This window comes from Oncorhynchus masou, chromosome 13, assembly GCF_036934945.1.
Source record: "Oncorhynchus masou masou isolate Uvic2021 chromosome 13, UVic_Omas_1.1, whole genome shotgun sequence".
NCBI lineage: Eukaryota > Metazoa > Chordata > Actinopteri > Salmoniformes > Salmonidae > Oncorhynchus > Oncorhynchus masou.
In genome coordinates, this window is record NC_088224.1 from 63318987 (window position 1) to 63343487 (window position 24501).

At 48.9% G+C, this 24501-nt stretch overlaps 1 protein-coding gene across 2 annotated transcripts in view; it reads right to left on the reverse strand.

The window, feature by feature from the left end:
• Positions 1-1099: 1099 nt before the first annotated feature.
• ift80 (intraflagellar transport 80 homolog (Chlamydomonas)) overlaps positions 1100-24501 on the reverse strand; it is a 72037-nt gene continuing 48635 nt past the window's right edge. For both annotated transcript variants that reach the window (XM_064984669.1, XM_064984668.1), the window contains exons 9-19: positions 12354-12533; positions 10074-10267; positions 8597-8760; positions 8251-8315; positions 6928-7063; positions 6589-6736; positions 6221-6392; positions 2068-2157; positions 1774-1946; positions 1576-1699; positions 1100-1408 (exon numbers count right to left, since the gene is read on the reverse strand). In XM_064984669.1, the coding sequence (XP_064840741.1) occupies positions 1298-1408; positions 1576-1699; positions 1774-1946; positions 2068-2157; positions 6221-6392; positions 6589-6736; positions 6928-7063; positions 8251-8315; positions 8597-8760; positions 10074-10267; positions 12354-12533 (1557 nt within the window). In that variant the 3' untranslated portion in view covers positions 1100-1297. The remainder of the gene's footprint in view (positions 1409-1575; positions 1700-1773; positions 1947-2067; positions 2158-6220; positions 6393-6588; positions 6737-6927; positions 7064-8250; positions 8316-8596; positions 8761-10073; positions 10268-12353; positions 12534-24501) is intronic.

Consider the following 24501-nt stretch of genomic DNA (forward strand, 5'->3'; position numbering starts at 1 on the left):
GGGAGTGGAGTGCGTGTTGGGGTAGAGTGCGTGTTGGGGTGGAGTGCGTGTTGGGGTAGAGTGCGTGTTGGGAGTGGAGTGCGTGTTGGGGTAGAGTGCGTGTTGGGGTAGAGTGCGTGTTGGGGTAGAGTGCGTGTTGGGGTAGAGTGCGTGTTGGGAGTGGAGTGCGTGTTGGGAGTGGAGTGCGTGTTGGGGTAGAGTGCGTGTTGGGGTAGAGTGCGTGTTGGGGTAGAGTGCGCGCGTTGGGGTAGAGTGCGCGCGCTGGGGTAGAGTGCGCGCGCTGGGGTAGAGTGCGTGTTGGGGTAGAGTGCGTGTTGGGGTAGAGTGCGTGTTGGGGTAGAGTGCGTGTTGGGGTAGAGTGCGTGTTGGGGTAGAGTGCGTGTTGGGAGTGGAGTGCGTGTTGGGAGTGGAGTGCGTGTTGGGGTAGAGTGCGTGTTGGGGTAGAGTGCGTGTTGGGGTAGAGTGCGTGTCGGGGTAGAGTGCGTGTCGGGGTAGAGTGCGTGTTGGGGTAGAGTGCGTGTTGGGGTAGAGTGCGTGCTGGGGTAGAGTGCGTGTTGGGGTAGAGTGCGTGTCGGGGTAGAGTGCGTGTCGGGGTAGAGTGCGTGCTGGGGTAGAGTGCGTGTCGGGGTAGAGTGCGTGTCGGGGTAGAGTGCGTGTCGGGGTAGAGTGCGTGTCGGGGTAGAGTGCGTGTCGGGGTAGAGTGCGTGTCGGGGTAGAGTGCGTGTCGGGGTAGAGTGCGTGTCGGGGTAGAGTGCGTGTCGGGGTAGAGTGCGTGTCGGGGTAGAGTGCGTGTCGGGGTAGAGTGCGTGTCGGGGTAGAGTGCGTGTTGGGGTAGAGTGCGTGTTGGGGTAGAGTGCGTGCTGGGAGTGGAGATTGATAGGGTCTAATGGCATAATGATGGGTTGGACCTCAGTCAGGGGAGGAAGCTGCTTGACAAGCAGTTTCACACCGCCAGAGAATATTCGTTAAAGCTGTAATACTTAACACAAACACACACTAAACATCTATGATTACTAGTTAAAATGGACTGGGCTGGGGCTGACTGCATTGAATTGAAATAGCAGTTGAGGAGATAGAAATATGTCAGGAGAGTTGAACGATCTGATAAATATGTATTTATTAAACATCTACATATGTACATTCTCAGAGAATAAGGCATGTAAGTTAATTGAAGAAAATAAATATCAATATAAAAAAAACAAACACAAAAATAACACTAACCATGTTTGATAAATGAACATTTGAAAATATTATGTACAATGGTCCCTGGATGAAGTCAGAGGTGTAGGGTTGAGGCTCAGCGTCGGGAGGCCAGGCTGCTCCTGACAGAGGTGGTGGCAGCCTTCTCTCTCTCCTTAACCAGCTCCATCTCTACCTTTGCCTGGATCTTCTCCCAGTCCACCTCCACCTGATGGAGAGAGAGATTAGAGAAGTGGGTCAGTCTAATGAGGCATAGTATGACAGAAAGGGCACATTGCCTCTTGTAACAAAATACTGTCTGGGTTCGAAGAGAAGAAGTCTTTACAACTACTGCTGCTCAGTGGTCACTATATCAAAAGCAATGACATATCCTACCCCGTCAGCATACTGCATGAACCTCTTGTTGGTCTCTTTCTTGCTAAAGTCCTGCAGGTACTTGAGTCTGTAGGCCAGCACTGTGTCCACATGGGTCTTGTGTTTTACTGCCAGCTCCAACGCCCTGAGGGCAGATGACGCATATGTAACGCATATGTAAGTATACATAGACAGACAGACATTCAGAGACAAACAGACCTGTCCCAGTTGTAGAGGTTGATGTGGAACTGTATGGTTTGGTAGACCAGGCCAGCCTGTAGCAGAGTGGCCTCAGCCTCCTGGACATGACCACTGAACAGTAACATGTGGGCCACTGAAGATTCCTTAGATGGCAGATCCTTTATAGAGTTAATATACTGCACCTTATCCACCTGGAGAGAGCGACAGAGGGGAGAGAAATATGGAAAAACAGAATTACATTTTACTTCCATTCCTGTATACATGTGGAGGAGAAAAGGAAAGAGAGTGAGATTTGAGTGATTGATGGATTACCTCTCCAATGGCAGCGTAGGCCACCTCTGCTGTCGTCAACTCCCTATTGGCCATTGCCATGCCAGCGAGACACGCCCACAGTGACTGGTCCTATAGGAACGGAGACAGACATTAAGAAAATAGGAAATTACATTTGCCATACACACATTGTCTTTGCATAAATAAACACGACCACACACACACACACTAGCCTGGTAAAACAAGGGTTAAATATATTTTAAAAAGTGCCATAGAGCAAGGGTATATGGGGTGGTGGGGTGGAAGTGCTGTTCAGCCTGACAGTCTGGTGGTGGCGCCGGGGCGTAGCGTGTGGCCCAGCCCTGACCACAGGCCCTGCATAGCGGGGCTAGTCTAGCCCTGCTCCCCTAGGTCATTAAAGGGACAGGGCACAGAGAGAAGAGGGCTGTGTGTTATTAGAGAGACGGGAGGGACATGCACTGGCGTCTCTACAGGGACACTCTTCCCATTACCAGTCTGCTCATCCTCACAACACAGGCCTCGTTAGTGTCACAGAACACACTCACACACACCCTGTAATCTGACTTCCGTGTGCGATTCTGATATCATACTCATTCAGGACACGCAGATGTACTTAGACGCACACAGACATAATGTTACTCCCATTCACTCTTACAGTCACACTCAACAGTATCGCTGAAAGCAAAGCCCAGAACAACATCCTCAAAGCATCCTGTCATCTCATCCGAATCCTTCATTAAGACAAACATTGGTCATAAAACCGTGAAGACAACAACAACGAAATCATCCTTTGCTAAAGCCACTAAATGCTGGTCAGAGAGAGATGGGACAGTTTCCTCCAATCAGAGGAGCGATGTGGTCCATTGTGGTGTTGGCTCACTGTTAGAGGCTGCCTTGGGATTTAGTCACACTGCTGGGCTGCCCATGTTTGTGTGACTGTGTACAGCATGGTTGTTTGTGTACAGGCCTATCAGCATGTGTGTATCTGTGTGTGTGTTTAAGCATGTGTGCATGCTTGTGTCAATCTTTACGCAAGTGTGTGTGTGTGTATACGCGTGTCTGTTAACAACAATTCAGTGCCATGAAAGTATCCACAACGGGCTAATCCTCCATACCTGGCTAACAGGATTTCCCCACAAAACTCCTCCCACTCCGGGAAAAACCACACGGCCACGAAAGACCAAACCCTTACCAGAAATGGGGGGAGGAAGGAGGAGGGGTGGCTATTAAAAGGGGTGACGCTCCTTCTTCCATACAGTGCCTTCAGGAAGTTTTCACACCCCTTGACTTTTTCCACATTTTGTTGTGTTACAACCTGAATTTAAAATGGATTACATTTGGATTCTGTGTCCCTGGCCTACACACAATATCCCATAATGTCAAAGTGGAATTATGTTATTAGACATTTTTACAAATGTATAAAAACTGTGAAGTTGAAATGTCTTGAGTCAATAAGTATTCAACCCTTTGTTATGGCCTAAATAAGTTCAGGAGTAAAAATGTGCTTAACAAGTCACATAATAAGTTTCATGGACTGTGTGTGCAATAATAGTGTTTAACATGATTTTTGAATGACTACCTCATCTCCGTACCTCACACATACTGATAATTGTAAGGTCCCTCAGTCAAGCAGTGAATTTCAAACAGAGATTCAACTACAAAGACCAAGGACGTTTTCCAATGCCTCGCAAAGGGCACCTATTGGTAGATGGGTAAAAATAAACAAAAAACAGACATTAAATATCCATTTGATCATGGTGAAGTTATTCATTACACTGTGGATGTTGTGTCAATACACCCAGTACTTTAAAGGTACAGGTGTCCTTCCTAACTCAGTTGCCAGAGAGGAAGGAAACCCCTCAGGGATTTCACCATGAGGCCAAGGGTGACTTTAAAACAGTTACAGAGTTTAATGGCTGTGATAGGAGAAAACTGAGGATGGATCAACAACATTGTAGTTACTCCACAATACTAACCTAAATGAGAAGTAAAAATAAGGAAGCCTGTACAGAATTAAAATATTTCAAAACATGCATCCCGTTTGCAACAAGGTAATAAATTAAAACTGCAAAAAATGTGACAAAGAAATTAACTTTAAGTTCTGAATACAAAGCGTTATTTGGGGCAAATTCAATACAACTCATCACTGAGTACCACTCTTCACATTTTTAAGCATAGTGATGTTATGGGTTACAGCAAGGACTAGATAGTTGTTTTTTTTAGGTTAAAGGAAACATAATAGAGCTAATCATAGGCAAAATCCTAGAGGAAAACATGGTTCTGTCTGCTTTCCATCAGATACTGGGAGACAAATTCACCTTTCAGCAGGACAATAACCTACAACACAAGCCCAAATATACACTGGAGCTGCTTACCAAGACAAAGCAATGTTCCTGAGTGGCTTAGTTACAGTTGTCTTAAATCAGCGTGAAAAGCTAAGGCAAGACTTGAAAATGGGTGACCAGCAACGATCAACAACCAACTTGACAGAATTTGAAGAATTATTATTATTTTTTAAATATTGTACAATCCAGAAGTGCAAAGCTCTAAGAGACTTACACAGAAAGACTTTTCTTACCCAGAAAGACAAAGTTGACTGTAACATGTACTGGCTCAGTGGTGTGAATACTTATGTAAATGAGATATTTATGCTTTTCATTTACAATACATTTGCACACAACAAAAAAACACTTTGCCATTCTGGGATATTGTGTGTAGATTGGTGAGAAAAACAAAACAATTACATACATTTTTAATACAGGATGTAACAACAAAATGTGGAATAAGTTAAGGGGTATGAATACTTTCTGAAGGTATTGCATTTACCCACTTCACCCCCCTCTCCCCTCCCCTGTCCCCTCTAGCCATCCTTCTCCAGGGTTGTGGTTATTGCATCATAACCCATGCAGCGCACACTGTGAAGGCTCTCACTGGGGTTGGGGTTCAGGGATTGGCTGTGTGTGTGTGTGTGTGTTGGGGAGGTTAAATACGGTAAATGGTGTCACCCAAGCTAATTAGAAACTAATTAAAAGCTGCTGGCCGTGTCTCGTTAAAAGCTCCACTCCAGTGGCTCCGTCATGGACCCTTCACCATGCCAAGGCCCAGGGCTGCAGGACACGTCATTTACATACACCATCTTACAGACAAACACACACCAACCAGAATGTAAACACACATGGGCAGTGGGCACACGCACACAGACATCAACCCCAACCAACAAACACGCACTGAAGGACTACGTTCTCTTGAATTATCCAGTCAATATCTTCATGTGTGTATATGGTCCATACTGTATACGGTGGAGTAGTTAGCAGATGAGGAGAGAAACCAGAACTAAAGTAAGGGATAGGAGGAAGAGGAAGAAGAGGAGATTGACAAAGACGAGAACAGGGGTAAAAGGGAGACGTGGAAAGATATAAATGAACGAGAGAGAGACTCACCTCTTCCTCAGAGGTCTAGTACACAGAGACTCAGTGAGGGGGTGCGAGACACCAACAGAGGAACATCACAGACAAAGACATGAAACAATCAGACAGACATGAGTACAGAAATTTGACACACCGACAGACACTGAGACAAGACATTGAGACAAACACACACACACCCCACTGTCAAAGAGTGTCAGTGAGTCCCCACGCTGACTGTTGTTCTCACGCTATAGTGGGGGGGAGCCATAAGGTCTATCAGAACACTAGAACCCTGGAGGAATCCCATTCAATATTCCCTCAGGCCCCTAACCCCCCTATCACCAACCCCCCCAGGACCCAGACCTGTGGCCCCTCTCGGGGTTGAGTGTTTCCCCTGGGACCCGGGCTCTGGTTCTCTGGTCCCTCTTGTCCTGCACTGCTCTGCTGCAGCCCACAATGTGCTAGCAATTACAGGCCGCTAATTACACCATTTATTCTAAATAACTGGCTTTAAGAGAAGGGCTCAGGGCACAGATCAGCCCCCTCTCCTGTGTAGGGTAGGAGCAGGGCCAGGGAGACAGCAGGCCTGGTGTTACACATTGCTTGACACTGGCATATTCCAGACCATTATTCCATTTTCAGCATAATGTAAGAGTTTTTGTGTGTTTTGTACAAAATTTGGAGTTGAATATGATGCTCTGTGCTACACAGGACCAGGGAGTCACCAGGGAATGTCCCCTATCAGTTGCCACTCCTGTCAGGTGTACCTTGGCAAAGCGGCAGAGGCGCAGTGCGTCCTCCCAGCGAGAGGAGGCGCTGTACTCGTGCAGCAGGGCAGGGTAGGGAGACACGCTGCTGTACACCAACGAGCCGTCACAGCGGCGCACCGTCACCTGGGTCCCCACGTAGTTCAGGATGTGGGGCGCACGGCTGAACTCACTGTGGAGGGGGACAGATAGACATATAAATACATTCTGTACAGACAGCCACTGAGCCTAAGGGCAGCCACTCAGGAATCTCTTCAGTGATTCATCAACGGCTTTTACACAACATGAACACATCTGACATGAAGACGATCCATGACCTTTTATTGCCGATAATGGGGAAGTGTTTTGTGTGTTTGCGTACACGTTACCTGGCGTCCTTCATGTAGAGTGTTTTAGGCAGCAGGTCTTTGTCAGTGAAGACAGCACTGGGATAGTACCACACGGTGAACTGTGTGTCCTGAATACCACACAGGATGTTAGCAGAGTCGTTCCAGGCCATAGTGTGGACCATAGTGCCTATAGGACAGAATAGAGACAGACAACACCGTCTTATTGACAACACTCAGAATAACTAACTATAACCACTAACACATGGTGTGTAGACCATAGTGTATGTGGGTTATGGTAAGAAGGATGACGTTATCTATCTGGTAGGCTTTAGGTGCTTAACAACACAAAGCAGCTTGAAATCGACCCCCCCCCCCTACCGATCTTGCAGATGTTGTGTTCTCTGTAGAGGCGATGGACAGCGGTCAGATACAGGTCACGGTTCTTGTCTATGACCGCAATCTTCCTATCGCTGGACGGGCCACACTGGTCCAGAGCTATCTCCACCACCTCCATCTGGAACACACACACACACACACACACACACACACACACACACACACACACACACACACACACACACACACACACACACACACACACACACACACACACACACACACACACACACACACACACACACACACACACACACACACACACACACACACAGTGAAATGGGAGGCAGAACGTTGTGTGGGAGAGACCTGGTTCACATTAACAGGGCTAACTGAACCACCAGTGTCAAACCCCACCAGTCCCCATAACACATACATTTACAATAGTGTCTTTTGATACACATCTCTTCTCAACACATGATCACCCAAATCACAGGCCCTCTCCTCTCCTCCTCCACACTCTCTAGTCCCCAGTACAGCCCTGAGTACACAGGAGGACTAGGAGGGAACAATTGAGCCCAGATCAGAAGGAAGAGACTCGACTCAGAGGGAAGATGTGGAGGAAAGAGGTAACAGGGAGAGAGGAGCCAGGAGGGAGAAATGGGGGAGGCAAGTGGGGGGGTGCCAGCAGTCTGACCCCACAGCTCCTGGCCCATACTCCCCAACAGGAGTGTGTGTGTGTGACTGTATGTATGACTGTGTGCGTGCGTGTGACTGTGTGTGTGTGTGTGTCAGAGCCAGCTGGCTTCAGTGCAGTGCTCCTCTGTCTTGGAGCTGTGGAGTGCTGGCAGAGACAGCCATGCTGACAAACAGTAACTACTGATCCTGGCTACTTCTCCTCCTTTTCTCCCTCTCGAATTCACTCCCTCTCTCTTTATCCCTTTCAATCCTATTCTTACTCCATAACCCTCCCCCTTTCTCTCCATCATCCATCTCTTTCTCACACACATGCACTCACTCCAGTTTCCTCAATCTGTACGTGTCCCTCTTAACTATCAAGTTTCTTGTTTTTTCCTCAACACCATTAATTCTTCTCTCTGCCTTCTCCCCTTGGCTCCCTGACCTTTTCACCCTGGCCTGTTGGTGTCACTGGAACCCGCCACACTTACTCTCACACTGTGCCACAGCTACCCTGAGGCACAGATCTAGGATCAGCTTACCCTCCCCCAATCCTAACAGGTTGCTCAATGTAACAGTGGGGATTAAGATGTAGGCACGTCTCAGGTCGGTGTGTGCACACTAACAGGAGAGTGTAGTGTGTGCTGTGACTGACTGTTGGTGTGTGTTGGTTGGTGAATCACCCACCTTGTGAGTCAGGGGCTTCCCGTCACCCAGGGCTTTCCCCGTCAGGGCATCAAACAGAAAGATGACTGGAGGAAAAGAAAAGAGGCAGGGGAGGAAGGAGAGAGAGAGTATGATTACAAACGGTCATTGTTCCAGTCCTGCTAGAGTTATTTCTCCAGCGTTTTATCTCCTGGTGAAGTGTAATCCTCTTGTTGACAAAGTGCTCCTGATGTTTCAATGTGTTTAACGGCTGTAAATGTCATTTGAGGGAAGAGGCCAAGCGCAAATCTCTCCCTGCTGTGTGGACAATGAAGTTTGGTATTGTATTGTGGTCGTGAAGGGACAGCTCGACTGGCGTTCCACTCACCCTTCTCATCGCTCTTGTCCCGGATGGCGATGGTGTCGTTGCTAAGGGAAACGGACTGGGCGTTGAGGATGTCTGTTCTCATGCCGGGGAATCTGGGCGTGGAGATGAGACGGCCCTCGTAGGAGAACACATACACCCCCGTCCCATCCACCAACAGGAAGTGTCTGAGGAAGGAGCCAAAATAAAGAGGAGAAGGGGAGAGATGAAGACGAGGAGGAGTGATAGAAAGCAGGGTTAGGGACAGAGATGGAGAGGGGTGATTGAAAGCAGGGTTAGGGACAGAGATGGAGAGGGGTGATAGAAAGCAGGGTTAGGGACAGAGATGGAGAGGGGTGATAGAAAGCATGGTTAGGGACAGAGATGGAGAGGGGTGATAGAAAGCAGGGTTAGGGATAGAGATGGAGAGGGGTGATAGAAAGCAGGGTTAGGGACAGAGATGGAGAGGGGTGATAGAAGCAGGAGGGAGCAACAAAGAGGAGAGTGGGTATGGTAGAGAGGAGAGCATAAACTGCAAGATGGAGCCAAGATAATAAAAATTGCAATGACTCATTTCTCTGAACAGGGAACAAAAGCCACCACCAAATTCACTGGGAATACATTACATAGCATGAAGAAACATTACTCAGAGCCACATACTACTTGTCAGACATACAGAACAGATACTATATAGTTGTTGTTGGGGTGGGATTGGAGTAGGGTGTATGGTGTGGGTGGTCCATGTGTGTCTTTTGACCATGTCTTTGTACTCCTCGTCTTACCCATTGTTAAAAAAAGGTTTGGTCCAAATCAGATGTTAGGTACTATATTAATGTAATATTATATGAATCCTATAAATTAAAATGGCCAATTTGGGTGCAATAAATAATCTTAATTTCTCAGAGATCAAATTATATTTCAACAAAATCATGTTGCATCTTATCTGTTTCTAACAGAAACAATTTCAGAACAATCTGAGATGGTGGGAGTTGAAATCCTCTTTATTTTGCTTGATAGAATGATAGAATGATGATAGAAGTCTCTCTCTCTCTCGGTTTCCCACTGCAGTCAGACTTCCTCAGTCAGACTTCCTCAGTCAGACTTCCTCAGGCAGACTTCCTCAGTCAGACTTCCTCAGGCAGTTGGACACACTCATACAGTTCTCGCAAATGCACACACACAGTTCTCGCAAACGCACACACACACACACACACACACACACACACACACACACACACACACACACACACACACACACACACACACACACACACACACACACACACACACACACACACACACACACACACACACACACACACACGTGTTTGGCAGGAGAAAGAGGGGGAGGGAATGAAAAGGACAGGGGGTACAGAAATTGGCGCAACAGAGAGATACGCGCAACAGAGAGATACGTGCAACAGAGATAGATGAGAAGGGAAAAACTAAGAGAGGGAGGAGTGTCATAACGAGAGCGAGACAGAAGGATAAAGAGACTTACTTCTCAGCCTGTACAATGAGGCTGACAGTCCCCTCCTTCAGGTCAAAGATGAGAGGGGTGTTCCAGTTCGTAGCACTGTAGACATAGCACTGGAGAGAGGTAGTGACCACTAGGTGACCGTGGGCCAGAGAGGCTTTGATGACCCGGTCCCTGAACTCCAGAACATCCCCCGCATCATTCACCACGTTCCTCACCTGGGTGATGAATAGAGAGAGAGAGAGAGAGAGAGAGAGAGGGACAGAGACACAGAGAGAGAGACAGAGAGAGAGGGACAGAGAGAGAGAGGGACAGAGAGAGAGAGAGAGGGACACAGAGAGAGAGGGACAGAGAGAGAGAGAGAGAGACAGAGAGACAGAGAGAGAGAGGGACAGAGAGAGAGAGAGAGAGAGAGAGAGGGACAGAGACAGAGAGACAGAGAGACAGAGAGAGAGAGACAGAGAGAGAGAGGGACAGAGAGAGAGAGAGAGAGAGAGAGAGAGAGAGAGAGGGACAGAGACAGAGAGACAGAGAGAGAGAGGGACAGAGACAGAGAGAGAGAGACAGAGGGACTGTTTAGGAACACAGACACAGACATACACACAAACATACAGATGTAGCTCAGATCTTGACATGCATAAACACATACAGACATTGAGTAACAAATCATTTGAAATACTAACAAACAAATTGTAACAAACAGACTATAGCATACACACACAGGACATGTTTTCTGAGACACTCATCGATGTATAGTAGGCATGGATGCACTCACGTAAACTCAAGAGAGTATTTACTGTTGATATATACAAGGAATCGGCCCATGTCTAAGCATAGGACAGGAGGGGACAGAAATGCCTGGTGTGTAAACACATGTGCCTTTCTACTTTTTTCACCTGTTAGGATAAACAAAATGTCTTCCACATTTCCCTGTGAGTGAATGAATGAATGAGTGAATGAATTGAATATGGTTTCCCACCAGCAGGTAAAAGGTGTGGTGGGTATTTATTTAAGGGTTTAAACATCATCCTTCTTTAACCCCCACTAACAACCCAAATTTACTCACCAAACAACCAGGAATAAAAATGTTTAACCGCGAGGTGGTAAATTTCGCCGCCTGATTCACAAACCATTGGCAGATGTGCACTTTTAAAAAAGAGAGGGAGAGAAAAAACCCTGTAAGGCTGAAAATAAATGGCTGAAGACACAGGTTTGTTTGGTTAAGGCAAACAGTGCTCAGTGAGGGTTGTCTATGGAGAGTGTGCACGTATGCGTTTAGCCACGTGTGTGTGTGTGTCCGTTTCTGTGTGTGTGTGCGCGGGGGTGTGTCGACCGCGTGTAAACGCAACCTGGTGGTTTCTGAAGTTTAAACACACTCCGTGATGGAGGCTGCTATACAGGCTGGCCATTGTCACTGGTCCACACTGAGAGGCTTATATCATAATGTATAGACACAAGTACCCAGGCCTGGGGAATAGTCTGGCCCTTTAAAATAGCCTCACTAGCTTCTGCCTCTCACACCGGCCCATTCACCCTCAGTTAGCTGTCTCATTAATTCATTTAGGCTCGGGACTGTTTGGCTTCTTAAGAGAAGAAAATATGAATACTTTTTCTGGAGGGCTAACCAAGCATATGGCAAAAGGAACCTGAAACACCTGCATGGTCCTCCTCTTGGTGAGGGTGATCTGTGTGTTCTACCTGCATGGTCCTCCTCTTGGTGAGGGTGATCTGTGTGTTCTACCTGCATGGTCCTCCTCTTGGTGAGGGTGATCTGTGTGTTCTACCTGCATGGTCCTCCTCTTGGTGAGGGTGATCTGTGTGTTCTACCTGCATGGTCTTCCTCTTGGTGAGGGTGATCTGTGTGTTCTACCTGCATGGTCCTCCTCTTGGTGAGGGTGATCTGTGTGTTCTACCTGCATGGTCCTCCTCTTGGTGAGGGTGATCTGTGTGTTCTACCTGCATGGTCCTCCTCTTGGTGAGGGTGATCTGTGTGTTCTACCTGCATGGTCCTCCTCTTGGTGAGGGTGATCTGTGTGTTCTACCTGCATGGTCCTCCTCTTGGTGAGGGTGATCTGTGTGTTCTACCTGCATGGTCCTCCTCTTGGTGAGGGTGATCTGTGTGTTCTACCTGCATGGTCCTCCTCTTGGTGAGGGTGATATGTGTGTGTGTTCTACCTGCATGGTCCTCCTCTTGGTGAGGGTGATCTGTGTGTTCTACCTGCATGGTCCTCCTCTTGGTGAGGGTGATCTGTGTGTTCTACCTGCATGGCCCTCCTCTTGGTGAGGGTGATCTGTGTGTTCTACCTGCATGGTCCTCCTCTTGGTGAGGGTGATCTCGAAGCTCCTCCACTCCCAGCGCTGCTCCACCACGTGGGCGAAGATGACGTGTCCGTTCCCACAAGCCCCCGCGAGCTGTGTCCCGTCTGCCGACCAGGCCAGGCTGAACACACTGCCAGTGTTAGGCTTCTCCAATGCATACGACCACTATAGAGAGAGACAAAGAGAGAGAGCGCAAGACAGTGACAAAGAGAGAGAGGTAAAGCGAGAGAGCGTCAAAGAGAGACACTTAATGCGCAATTTCAAAGAATAAGACAGAAACATGTGCAGCCACAAAGGAGTATACGAGGTAGGGGTACAGTAAACCAGGGAGGTTAGGGATAGAGAGGGCTGGGGGTGAACAGGGATAGGTGCAGTATGGGGTAGTGGGGGGTTTGGTTGGGTGCATGACAGCCCCCCCCCCCCCCCCATGTAAACTGTGTGTAAGAGACATGGGTTGAGTCAGGGCCCAGTCACTGAGCTGTGATGAACTGTGAGACACTGAAGGAGCACTCAGGCCTGCCAAGTCCAGCACTCGCGCTCGTAAACATGCACTCTGCTATCCTCATCTATTACAACCAGCCAGAGTTATGGGGGGGGGGGGGGTCGCATGAGCACACAACCAAGAGCCGAAGAGTGATTACCCCAAACTTTTCCTTCACTTTTAAAGTTCCATTTTCCTTTTCTGTTTTAGGGGAGGGAGGTGGTGGGGGGTTGCTGTGTGTGTGTGTGTGTGTGTCTTGGGGGTGTAGTTTTTTTTTTGGTGTGTCGGTGGGAGTCAATGACACCCATCGAGACAGCTGAGAAGAGAGGCTGCAACTCCTACCATCTCCCCAGCCTGCCGTTTGGAACACACCACCGCGACAACACAGGACGTTACTCACAAAGGCCACTAGAAAAACACTCCTCTGTGGCTTTTACAATGTTCTCCCCCCGCTCTCTCTCTCCAAGACATCCCTTTGCCCTCTTTTCTTCTCTCACTGCTCTCTCTCCTCTCTCTTAGCATTCTGCAGAGTATCACACAAAGCCTATTCTGTTATTGGGCTTCTGGTTTAGAAATCCAGCCTGTCAAGAGGGCTTATGATTGAGTTGAGATAGTTTGGGCTTACAGTTGTTTTCTCAACCTGTTGGGGTATATGTGTGTGAGAGAGATCTCCGTGTTGATGGATGATTTGGGGCTTGACTAATGGAGAGGCCAGATTAGCAATGCCACACTTAAACAGTTTGCTACACAAGAACCAGGACTGGAGTGTGAAAGGGAACTCTCCTGCTTCCCCACTCAGTCTCGACCTTCGCTCTTTACCCTACTTTCTCCACCCTCTCTCTCTTTACCCCTCACTACCCTGTCTCTGTACCCCTATCTAACCTCTCTTTTACTCCTCCCCACCTCCTTTCACCCCTTCCCACTCTCCTCTCGTTGTCCACAGTCTACATTAGAGATTCCTCCATGGGCAGCCAAAGACAGTGATGACTTTCCCTTGATGACCTTTAACCCCTGACCCCTCTGCCTCAGCCCGTTTCAGTGTGCAGGTGGTTGGCAGGGCTCACCAGCTTTAACAGTCATCCCTATTTTCTATCTCACCCTTCTCCTCTGGTCTAGTATGTGACCCCTGACCTCTATGCCTCAGCTCTTTCCTGTGTGCAGGTGGCTGACAAGGCTAAGGCTGCTTGCAGTGTGAGAAACGACTAACGCAAACATTATCCTAGCGCTGCCTGTTAGAGACTGGACGGTACGCCAAGTGCTGTGCTGCACAGAAAAGGTCTGTGTTGGCTTCACGTGCTGAGGTGTGGCTTTGTATACGGTCTCAGTCGGCAGGTTGGAGCCCACCCTGTTTGATCTCTCTCTCTCTCTCTCACAGAACGGTCAACACAGAAGATTTCCTTGGTCAGCTTCCTCCCCTGTAATACTGTATCAGGACCCAAAATAGCCAAAGAAAAAAAAGCCCCTCTTTACCAATCTGGACAAGAGATTTCTTGTTAAACTCATATCAAAGGTGGCACTTTTACCTCTACCGCGCTCGCTCTCCTTCCTCTTAAATCCTGCGATAGAAATTACTTTCCTTATTTTTTGGGGTGTGTGTGTGTGCATATGCGTGTGTGCCACAAAGATAAACAGCGTCCGGCTGTATTAAGGCCGCTGCATGGCTTTGAAGTGTACTTTTATATACCTTTCATCCAAACATCAGCACTATGATTGGACAGGCTCCAACGCCAACGAAAGCCTACACGCTTAAAATAATAATACCCCATCTACTCTTTAGTAAACCTCCCGCTCCCTTTTAGAGCTCCCCTGGGGGAGAGGAGGTGGAGGTGGAGGGAGAGGAGGTGGAGGAGGGGGGAGAGGAGGTGGAGGAGAGGAGGTGGAGGAGGGGGGAGAGGAGGTGGAGGGAGAGGAGGGTGAGAGGAGGTGGAGGAGAGGAGGTGGAGGAGGGGGAGAGGAGGTGGAGGTGGTGGGAGAGGAGGTGGAGGAGGGGTGAGAGGAGGTGGAGGAGGGGTGAGGAGGAGGTGGAGGAGGGGGGAGAGGAGGTGGAGGTGGAAGGAGAGGAGGGGTGAGAGGAGGTGGAGGAGGGGGGAGAGGAGGTGGAGGGAGAGGAGGGGTGAGAGGAGGTGGAGGAGGGGAGAGGAGGTGGAGGGAGAGGAGAGTGAGAGGAGGTGGAGGAGAGGAGGTGGAGGAGGGGGGAGAGGAGGTGGAGGTGGAGGGAGAGGAGGTAGAGGAGGGGTGAGAGGAGGTGGAGGTGGAGGGAGAGGAGGGGTGAGAGGAGGTGGAGGAGGGGGGAGAGGAGGGGTGAGAGGAGGTGGAGGAGGGGGGAGAGGAGGTGGAGGAGAGGAAGTGGAGGACAGGGGAGAGGAGGTGGAGGAGAGGAGGTGGAGGGAGAGGAGGGGTGAGAGGAGGTGGAGGAGGGGGGAGGGGTGAGAGGAGGTGGAAGAGGGGGGAGAGGAGGTGGAGGTGGAGGGAGAGGAGGGGTGAGAGGGGGTGGAGGAGGGGGGAGAGGAGGTGGAGGGAGAGGAGGGGTGAGAGGAGGTTGAGGAGGGGTGAGAGGAGGTGGAGGGGGGAGAGGAGGTGGAGGAGGGGGAGAGGAGGTGGAGGGAGGAGGGGGGAGGAGGTGGGAGAGGAGGTGGAGGAGGGGGAGAGGAGGTGGAGGAGGGGGGAGAGGAGGTGTGAGAGGAGGTGGAGGAGGGGGAGAGGAGGTGGGGGAGGGGGGAGAGGAGGTGGAGTAGGGGTGAGAGGAGGTAGAGGAGGGGGGAGAGGAGGTGGAGGAGGTGGGAGAGGAGGTGGAGAGGAGTGGGACAGAGATGCAGCTGAATGTATACACCACACTGTAATGAAGCAGGACACTTGATATCGGCCCGAGAAGCACTTTTGGATTTGTGCTTACCTAATGCTTTTAACACATTGGGCCATTTGACTCCTGCTGCAGCAAGCGTACGTTTGTGTATGTTTGTGTGTGAGAAAGAGAGAACACGGGTGTAGATTTAGATGTGAATAAAACATGTGGTGGGGTGTGTAAATGCAGAGTGTGAGTTTCTGAGTGCAGCTATGTGTGTGCCTAAAAGGTGAAAATCCCTGGGCTCTCAGTGTCAGGCAATGAGTAAGTATGGGACACTGGGGGGAGTCCTGTAGCTGTCCTGAGAGAAGAGGCTACTCTACCTCTTCCTACCTGCCTCCCCCACACCATGAAAAACCTCCCTTTCACTCTCCTCTCTCTACCTTTATCTTTCCCCAGAATTAACCCCACTATCTCTCTCTCTCTTTCGTAACTCCCTCTCACAAAAGGTGTCAGCATTAGGTAGTACTGTAGCAAGCGTTTCCCAAAAGCACAGAGTCCAATTATGGCCCTCTTTAAGATCCAGGGGTCCACTCCACAGCACAGCTCTGTCGACATACTGTCTCCAGACTGCAGGAGTAAATCAGGACCTGTCCAGACCTGGAGCAGTGCTGGTTCACCTCTGGGCCACAGAGCTCCACTCCAGGACTCTCTGCTCTCAACCAGAGTTCAGTGTCAGGAAGGCCTCAGCCATAGACAACCATAGAGACCTGCAGCCATAGACAACCATAGAGACCTGCAGCCATAGACAACCATAGAGACCTGCAGCCATAGACAACCATAGAGACCTGCAGCCATAGACAACCATAGAGACCTGCAGCCATAGACAACCATAGAGACCTGCAGCCATAGACAACCATAGAGACCTGCAGCCATAGACAACCATAGAGACCTGCAGCCATAGACAACCATAGAGACCTGCAGCCATAGACAACCATAGGGAGCCTCATCCATATTCAACCGTCGAGCGCATCAGCCATTGACAACCAAAGGGAGCCATGGAAAACCATCAAGCACGTCAGTCATAGACAGCTTCAGCCATAGACGACCAAAGAGCGCTTCAGCCATAGACGACCAAAGAGCGCTTCAGCCATAGACGACCAAAGAGCGCTTCAGCCATAGACGACCAAAGAGCGCTTCAGCCATAGACGACCAAAGAGCGCTTCAGCCATAGACGACCAAAGAGCGCTTCAGCCATAGACGACCAAAGAGAGCTTCAGCCATAGACGACCAAAGACAGCTTCAGCCATAGACGACCAAAGAGCGCTTCAGCCATAGACGACCAAAGAGCGCTTCAGCCATAGACGACCAAAGAGAGCTTCAGCCATAGACGACCAAAGAGAGCTTCAGCCATAGACGACCAAAGAGAGCTTCAGCCATAGACGACCAAAGAGCGCTTCAGCCATAGACGACCAAAGAGCGCTTCAGCCATAGACGACCAAAGAGCGCTTCAGCCATAGACGACCAAAGAGCGCTTCAGCCATAGACGACCAAAGAGAGCTTCAGCCATAGACTACCAGAAAGCTTCTGCAATAGACGACCAGAGAGCTTCGGCCGTAGACGACCAAAGAGAGCTTCGGCCGTAGACGACCAAAGAGCGCTTCGGCCATAGTCGACCAGAGAGCTTCAGCCATAGACAACCAGAGAGCTTCAGCCATAGACAACCAGAGAGCTTCAGCCATAGACAACCAGAGAGAGCTTCAGCCATAGACAACCAGAGAGAGCTTCAGCCATAGACAACCAGAGAGCTTCAGCCATAGACAACCAGAGAGCTTCAGCTATAGACAACCAGAGAGCTTCAGCCATAGACAACCAGAGAGAGCTTCAGCCATAGACAACCAGAGAGCTTCAGCCATAGACAACCAGAGAGAGCTTCAGCCATAGACGACCAAAGAGAGCTTCAGCCATAGACAACCAGAGAGAGCTTCAGGCATAGACAACCAGAGAGCTTCAGCCATAGACAACCAGAGAGCTTCAGCTATAGACAACCATAAAGCTTCAGCCATAGGGAGATGAGTGAAAGGGGTGAGAGAGGGAAGAGAGGAGCGAGGGAAAGGGAGAGAAGGATGAGAGGAGGGATATAAGGGCTGAAAGGGGATGAGAGGAGCGATGGAGGCGGATCAGTCAGCAGCAGATTTGCTGACTAGTTTTATTGGAGCCAAAAGGGATGATCCTGGCCTTGCTCCAACCACTCTGCTCACTCCTGGAGAACACTGGACCAGCTCGGACATTCACAATCACACTGGAAACATGGGGGGGGGCAGCAGGAGAAGGGTAGAGCTCTGTGAAGGAGAAAGGCGGAGGGGTGCTGGTAAGGGTCTGCTCTGGTCACTGAGCCTTGTCTATAATGGGCAGCTTTGTGGCCAGAGGAAAGGTGACAGACATGACGTGAAGCTCTGCTCTGGGGGGAAAGAGAGAGGAAGAGACCCTTGGCTCTTACACACAGACAGCACACAGCAGCGTAACACTATACACACACTGCTCCATAGCACTATACACCCTACACACACACTGCTCCATAGCACTATACACACACACTGCTCCATTGCACTATACACCCTACACCCACACTGCTCCATAGTACTATACACCCTACACACACTGCTCCATAGCAATATACACACACACTGCTCCATTGCACTATACACCCTACACCCACACTGATCCATAGCACTATCCACACACACTGCTCCATAGCACTATACACCCTACACACACTGTTCCATAGCACTACACACCCTACTCCATAGCACTACACACACAATGCTCCATAGCACTACACACACACTGCTCCATAGCACTACACACACACTGCTCCATAGCACTATACACCATACACACACACACACTGCTCCATAGCACTATACACCCTACACACACTGCTCCATAGCATTATACACCCTATACACACACTGCACCATAGCACTATACACCCTACACACACTGCTCCATAGCACTAAACACACACTGCACCATAGCACTATACACCCTACACACACTGCTCCATAGCACTATACACACACACTGCTCCATAGCACTATACACACACACTGCTCCATAGCATTATACACCCTATACACACACTGCTCCATAGCACTATACACACACACTGCTCCATAGCACTATACACACACACTGCTCCATAGCACTATACACACACACTGCTCCATAGCATTATACACCCTATACACACACTGCTCCATAGCACTATACACCATACACACACTGCTCCATAGCACTAAACACACACTGCACCATAGCACTATACACCCTACACACACTGCTCCATAGCACTATACACACACACTGCTCCATAGCACTATACACACACACTGCTCCATAGCACTATACACACACACTGCTCCATAGCATTATACACCCTATACACACAGTGCTCCATAGCACGATACACACACACACTGCTCCATTGCACTATACACCCTACACCCACACTGCTCCATAGCACTATACACACACACTGCTCCATAGCACTATACACCCTACACACACACTGCTCCATAGCATTATACACACACACTGCTCCATTGCACTATACACCCTACACACACACTGCTCCATAGCACTACACACACACTGCTCCATAGCACTATACACCCTACACACACACTGCTCCATAGCACTATACACCATACACACACACACACACACTGCTCCATAGCAGTATACACCCTACACACACACTGCTCCATAGCACTATACACCATACACACACTGCTCCATAGCACTATACACCCTACACACACTGCTCTATAGCACTATACACCCTACACACACTGCTCCATAGCACTATACACCCTACACACACACTGCTCCATAGCACTATACACACACACTGCTCCATAGCACTATACACCATACACAAGCACTGCTCCATAGCACTATACACCGTACACACACACTGCTCCATAGCACTATACACCCTACACACACACACACTACTCCATACCACCATACACACACACACACTACTCCATACCACCATACACACACTGCTGCATAGCACTATACAATCTACACACACACTGCTCCATAGCACTATACACCCTACACACACACACTACTCCATACCACCATACACACACACACTACTCCATACCACCCTACACACACTGCTCCATAGCACTATACACCATACACACACACGGCTCCATAGCACTATACACACACACACCGCTCCATAGCACTATACATCATATACACACTGCTCCATAGCACTATACACCATACACACACACGGCTCCATAGCACCATACACACACTGCTCCATTGCACTATACACCCTACACACACACACTGATCCATAGCACTACACACAATGCTCCATAGCACTATACACCCTACACACACACACACACACTGCTCCATACCACCATACACACACTGCTGCATAGCACTATACACCCTACACACACACTGCTCCATAGCACTATACACCCTACACACTGCTCCATAGCACTAAACACCCTACACACTGCTCCATAGCACTATACACCCTACACACTGCTCCATAGCACTATACACCCTACACACACACTGCTCCATAGCACTATACACCCTACACACTGCTCCATAGCACTATACACCCTACACACTGCTCCATAGCACTATACACCCTACACACTGCTCCATAGCACTATACACACACACTGCTCCATAGCATTATACACACACACTGGTCCATAGCATTATACACACACACTGCTCCATAGCACTACACACACACACTGCTCCATAGCATTATACACACACACTGCTCCATAGCATTATACACACACACTGGTCCATAGCATTATACACACACACTGGTCCATAGCACTACACACACACTGCTCCATAGCACTATACACCCTACACACACACTGCTCCATAGCATTATACACACACACTGCTCCATAGCACTATACACCCTACACCACACACTGCTCCATAGTACTATACACCATACACACACTACTGCATATCACTATACACCCAACACACACTGCTCCATAGCACTATACACACACTGATCCATAGCACTATACACCCTACACACACTGCTCCATAGCACTATACACCCTACACACACTGCTCCATAGCACTATACACCCTACACACACTGCTCCATAGCACTATACACCATACACACACACTGATCCATAGCACTATACACCATACATACACACTGATCCATAGCACTACACACACTGCTCCATAGCACTATACACCCTACACACACACTACTCCATACCACCATACATACACACACACACACACACACACACACACACACACACACACACACACACACACACACACACACACACACACACACACACACACACTACTCCATACCACCATACACACACTGCTGCATCGTACTATACAACCTACACACACACTGCTCCATAGCACTATACACCATACACACATACTGATGCATAGCACTATACACCATACACACATACTGCTGCATAGCACTATACACCCAACACACACTGCTCCATAGCACTATACACCATACACACACCCTGCTCCATAGCACTATACACACACACTGCTCCATAGCACTATACACCATACACACTAGAGGTCGACCGATTAATCGGAATGGCCGATTAATTTGGGCCGATATCAAGTTTTCATAACAATCGGAAATCAGTATTTTTGGGCACCGATTTGCAGATTTGTATTTTATTTTAAATAATTTTTTTACATTTATTTATACCTTTATTTAACTAGGCAAGTCAGTTAAGAACACATTCTTATTTTCAATGACAGCCTAGGAATGGTGGGTTAACTGCCTCGTTCAGGGGCAGAACGACAGATTTTCACCTTGTCAGCTCGGGGATCCAATCTTGCAACCTTACAGTTAACTAGTCCAACGCAATAACGACCTGCCTCTCTCTCGTTGCACTCCACAAGGAGACTGCATGTTACGCGAATGCAGTAAGCCAAGGTAAGTTGCTCGCTAGCATTAAACTGATCTTATAAAAATCAATCTATCATAGTCACTAATTAACTACACATGGTTGATGATATTACTAGATATTATCTAGCGTGTCCTGCGTTACATATAGTCTGACTGAGCATACAACTATCTGAGCGGTGGTAGGGAGAAGCAGGCGGTAAACTGCTCCATAGCACTATACACACACACTGCTGAATAACACTATACACCCCACACTGCTATGTATACACATGTGGACCTGAGATATAGACAGAACCTCCTACTGACCACACACACACAGGTGGCGACCCAATCTGATACACTTGATCATTCAGAGGAGTAAGGGATACACACCTGTCTAGAGATTTAACAAGTGTGTGTTAAAATAAATCACACCCCACACACTCTTCAGCCTCTTATGGTCATGGGTTAGCTGCACTGGAATGAGGAGAAAAGACTCTGAGATGGTGTTACTACCAAGTACAATTTGTGAAAGTAACACAATCTATATGCAACAACCTACACACGCAGGCATAAATACACTAACACAGACACACAAGAAGATAAACTCAGTCACTCACTAAAACACAAGCCCTCTCTCTCTCTTACACACACAGACTACAGACCAGTCAGACAACACCGCCACCCTCTTTAGGGAACATTTGCTCCCTCCCTGCCTCCCTCCTTCCTTCATCCCCCCGTCTCTCCCTCCCTCTCCGTTTCACTGCACATACGTTTGGCATTAAGATTGGCAGGTGTTGTGAGCCTGCTGCTTCTCTCAACTGCTGTAACGGGCTACAGCGAGCTGCAGGGAAAAAAATACTTCAAACTGATCTGAAAGGCAAGGAGGCGGTAACTCCTCAAACCCCCAACCTCACTACAGCAGCAGCCAGAGAGGCAAACTTCTCTCTCTCTCTTTCCTTCCCTCACCCTCTCCCTCAGTTTTTTGGCGGGTTGGAGGAAGGGGGGATACCTAGAAAGGAAGAGACAAAGAGAAAAATCGAAAGAGAGAGACAGATCGGTCCTCCATTCACCCCTACCCTGTGTCCTCTCCACCTGGAGCAGTACTTGGGGCTGGGACTGCAGAGGGGACTGGGCTGGGGCCTGGAAGGGGTTAATGACACGTTTGGGCTAATGGCTCCCAGCGGAGCTATCTGCTGATTCAGCCCCATTACATCAGGCACATTAAATATGTCTGCACTGACTGCTGCAGACAGGTCTGCTTCTCCTCACAACACGCTTTCGGCAGGGTGGCATGTCCCCCATCTCCCAAGCCCTCCCCCTCTGAAGCCCTCCCGCCCTCTGAAGAGAGAGAGTATAAAGGAGGGGGACAGAGTGAGAAAGAGGGAGAGAGCAAGTGCACGTGTGGTTTTTCTTTAAATCATAGTTTAAACCCGCTGTCTTTCTCTGAAGATAATAAAGTCTAAGTTAAGCCAACACTAGACTATCATTAGCTTGGGTCTAACATTGCCAGAGTGGCTAATTCTATAAATCAACGTGGCTAGCATTTGGCTAACCTATAGCTATTAGCTACCCATTGTGGCTAGCCTATAGCTTGGCTAACATGATAAATCAGTGTGGCTACTGGCTAGCTGGCTGCTTGACGAGCCCAGCTGGCTTCAGTTAGCCTCAGTGTTCCTGAGAGACGACCTGGCAGGGCAGGTATGGGGTGTAAATCCCTACACACTCCCCCCACATCAACATACACATGGACAGACACACACACACGTGCACACACAAGCACGAACGTGCGTACGTGGACTTCAGGAAACAGCAGGGGGAGCACGCCCCTATCCACATCGACGGGACCGCAGTGGAGAAGGTGAAAAGCTTAAAGTTCCTTGGTGTACACATCACGGACAAACTGAAATGGTCCTCCCACACAGACAGTGTGGTGAAGAAGTCGCAACAGCGCCTCTTCCACCTCAGGAGGCTGAAGAAACTTTTACAGATTCACAATTAAGAGCATCTTGTCGGGCTGAATCACCGCCTGGTACGACAACAGCACTGCCCGCAACTGCAGGGCTCTCCAGAGGGGGGTGAGGTCTGCCCAACACATCACCGGGGGCACACTGACTGCCCTTCAAGACACCTACAGCACCGATGTCACAGTAAGGCCAAAAAGATCGTCAAGGACATCAACCACCCGAGCCACTGCCTGTTCACCCCGCTACAGTCCAGAAGGTGAGGTCAGTACAGATGCATCAAAGCTGGGACCGAGAGACTGAAAAACAGCTTCTATCTCAAGGCCATCAGACTGTTAAACAGCCATCACTAGCCGGATACCACCCGGTTACTCAAGCCTGCACCTTAGAGGCTGCTGCGCTACATAGACAGACATGGAATCACTGGTCACTTTAATAATGGAACACTAGTCACTTTAATAACCGTTTGCTGCCCGCCCGACTGGCATCACTACTCTGGACGGTTCTGACAACAAATACCTATGTGTCTGGCTAGACTGTAAACTCTCTTTCCAGACTCATATTAAACATCTCCAATCCAAAATTACATCTAGAATCGGCTTCCTATTTCGCAACAAAGCCTCCTTCTCTCATGCCGCCAAACATACCCTCGTAAAACTGACTATCCTACCAATCCTCAACTTCGGCTTCCAATACTCTACTCAGCAAATTTGATGCAGTCGATCACAGTGCCATCCTCTTTGTCACCAAAGCCCCTCATACCACCCACCACTGAGACCTGTATTCTCTAGTTGGCTGGCCTCGCTACATATTCGTAACCAGACCCACTTGCTCCAGGTCATCTATAAGTCTATGCCAGGTAAAGCGCCGCCTTATCTCAGCTCACTGGTCACGATAACAACACCCACCCGTAGCACGCACTCCAGCAGGTATAT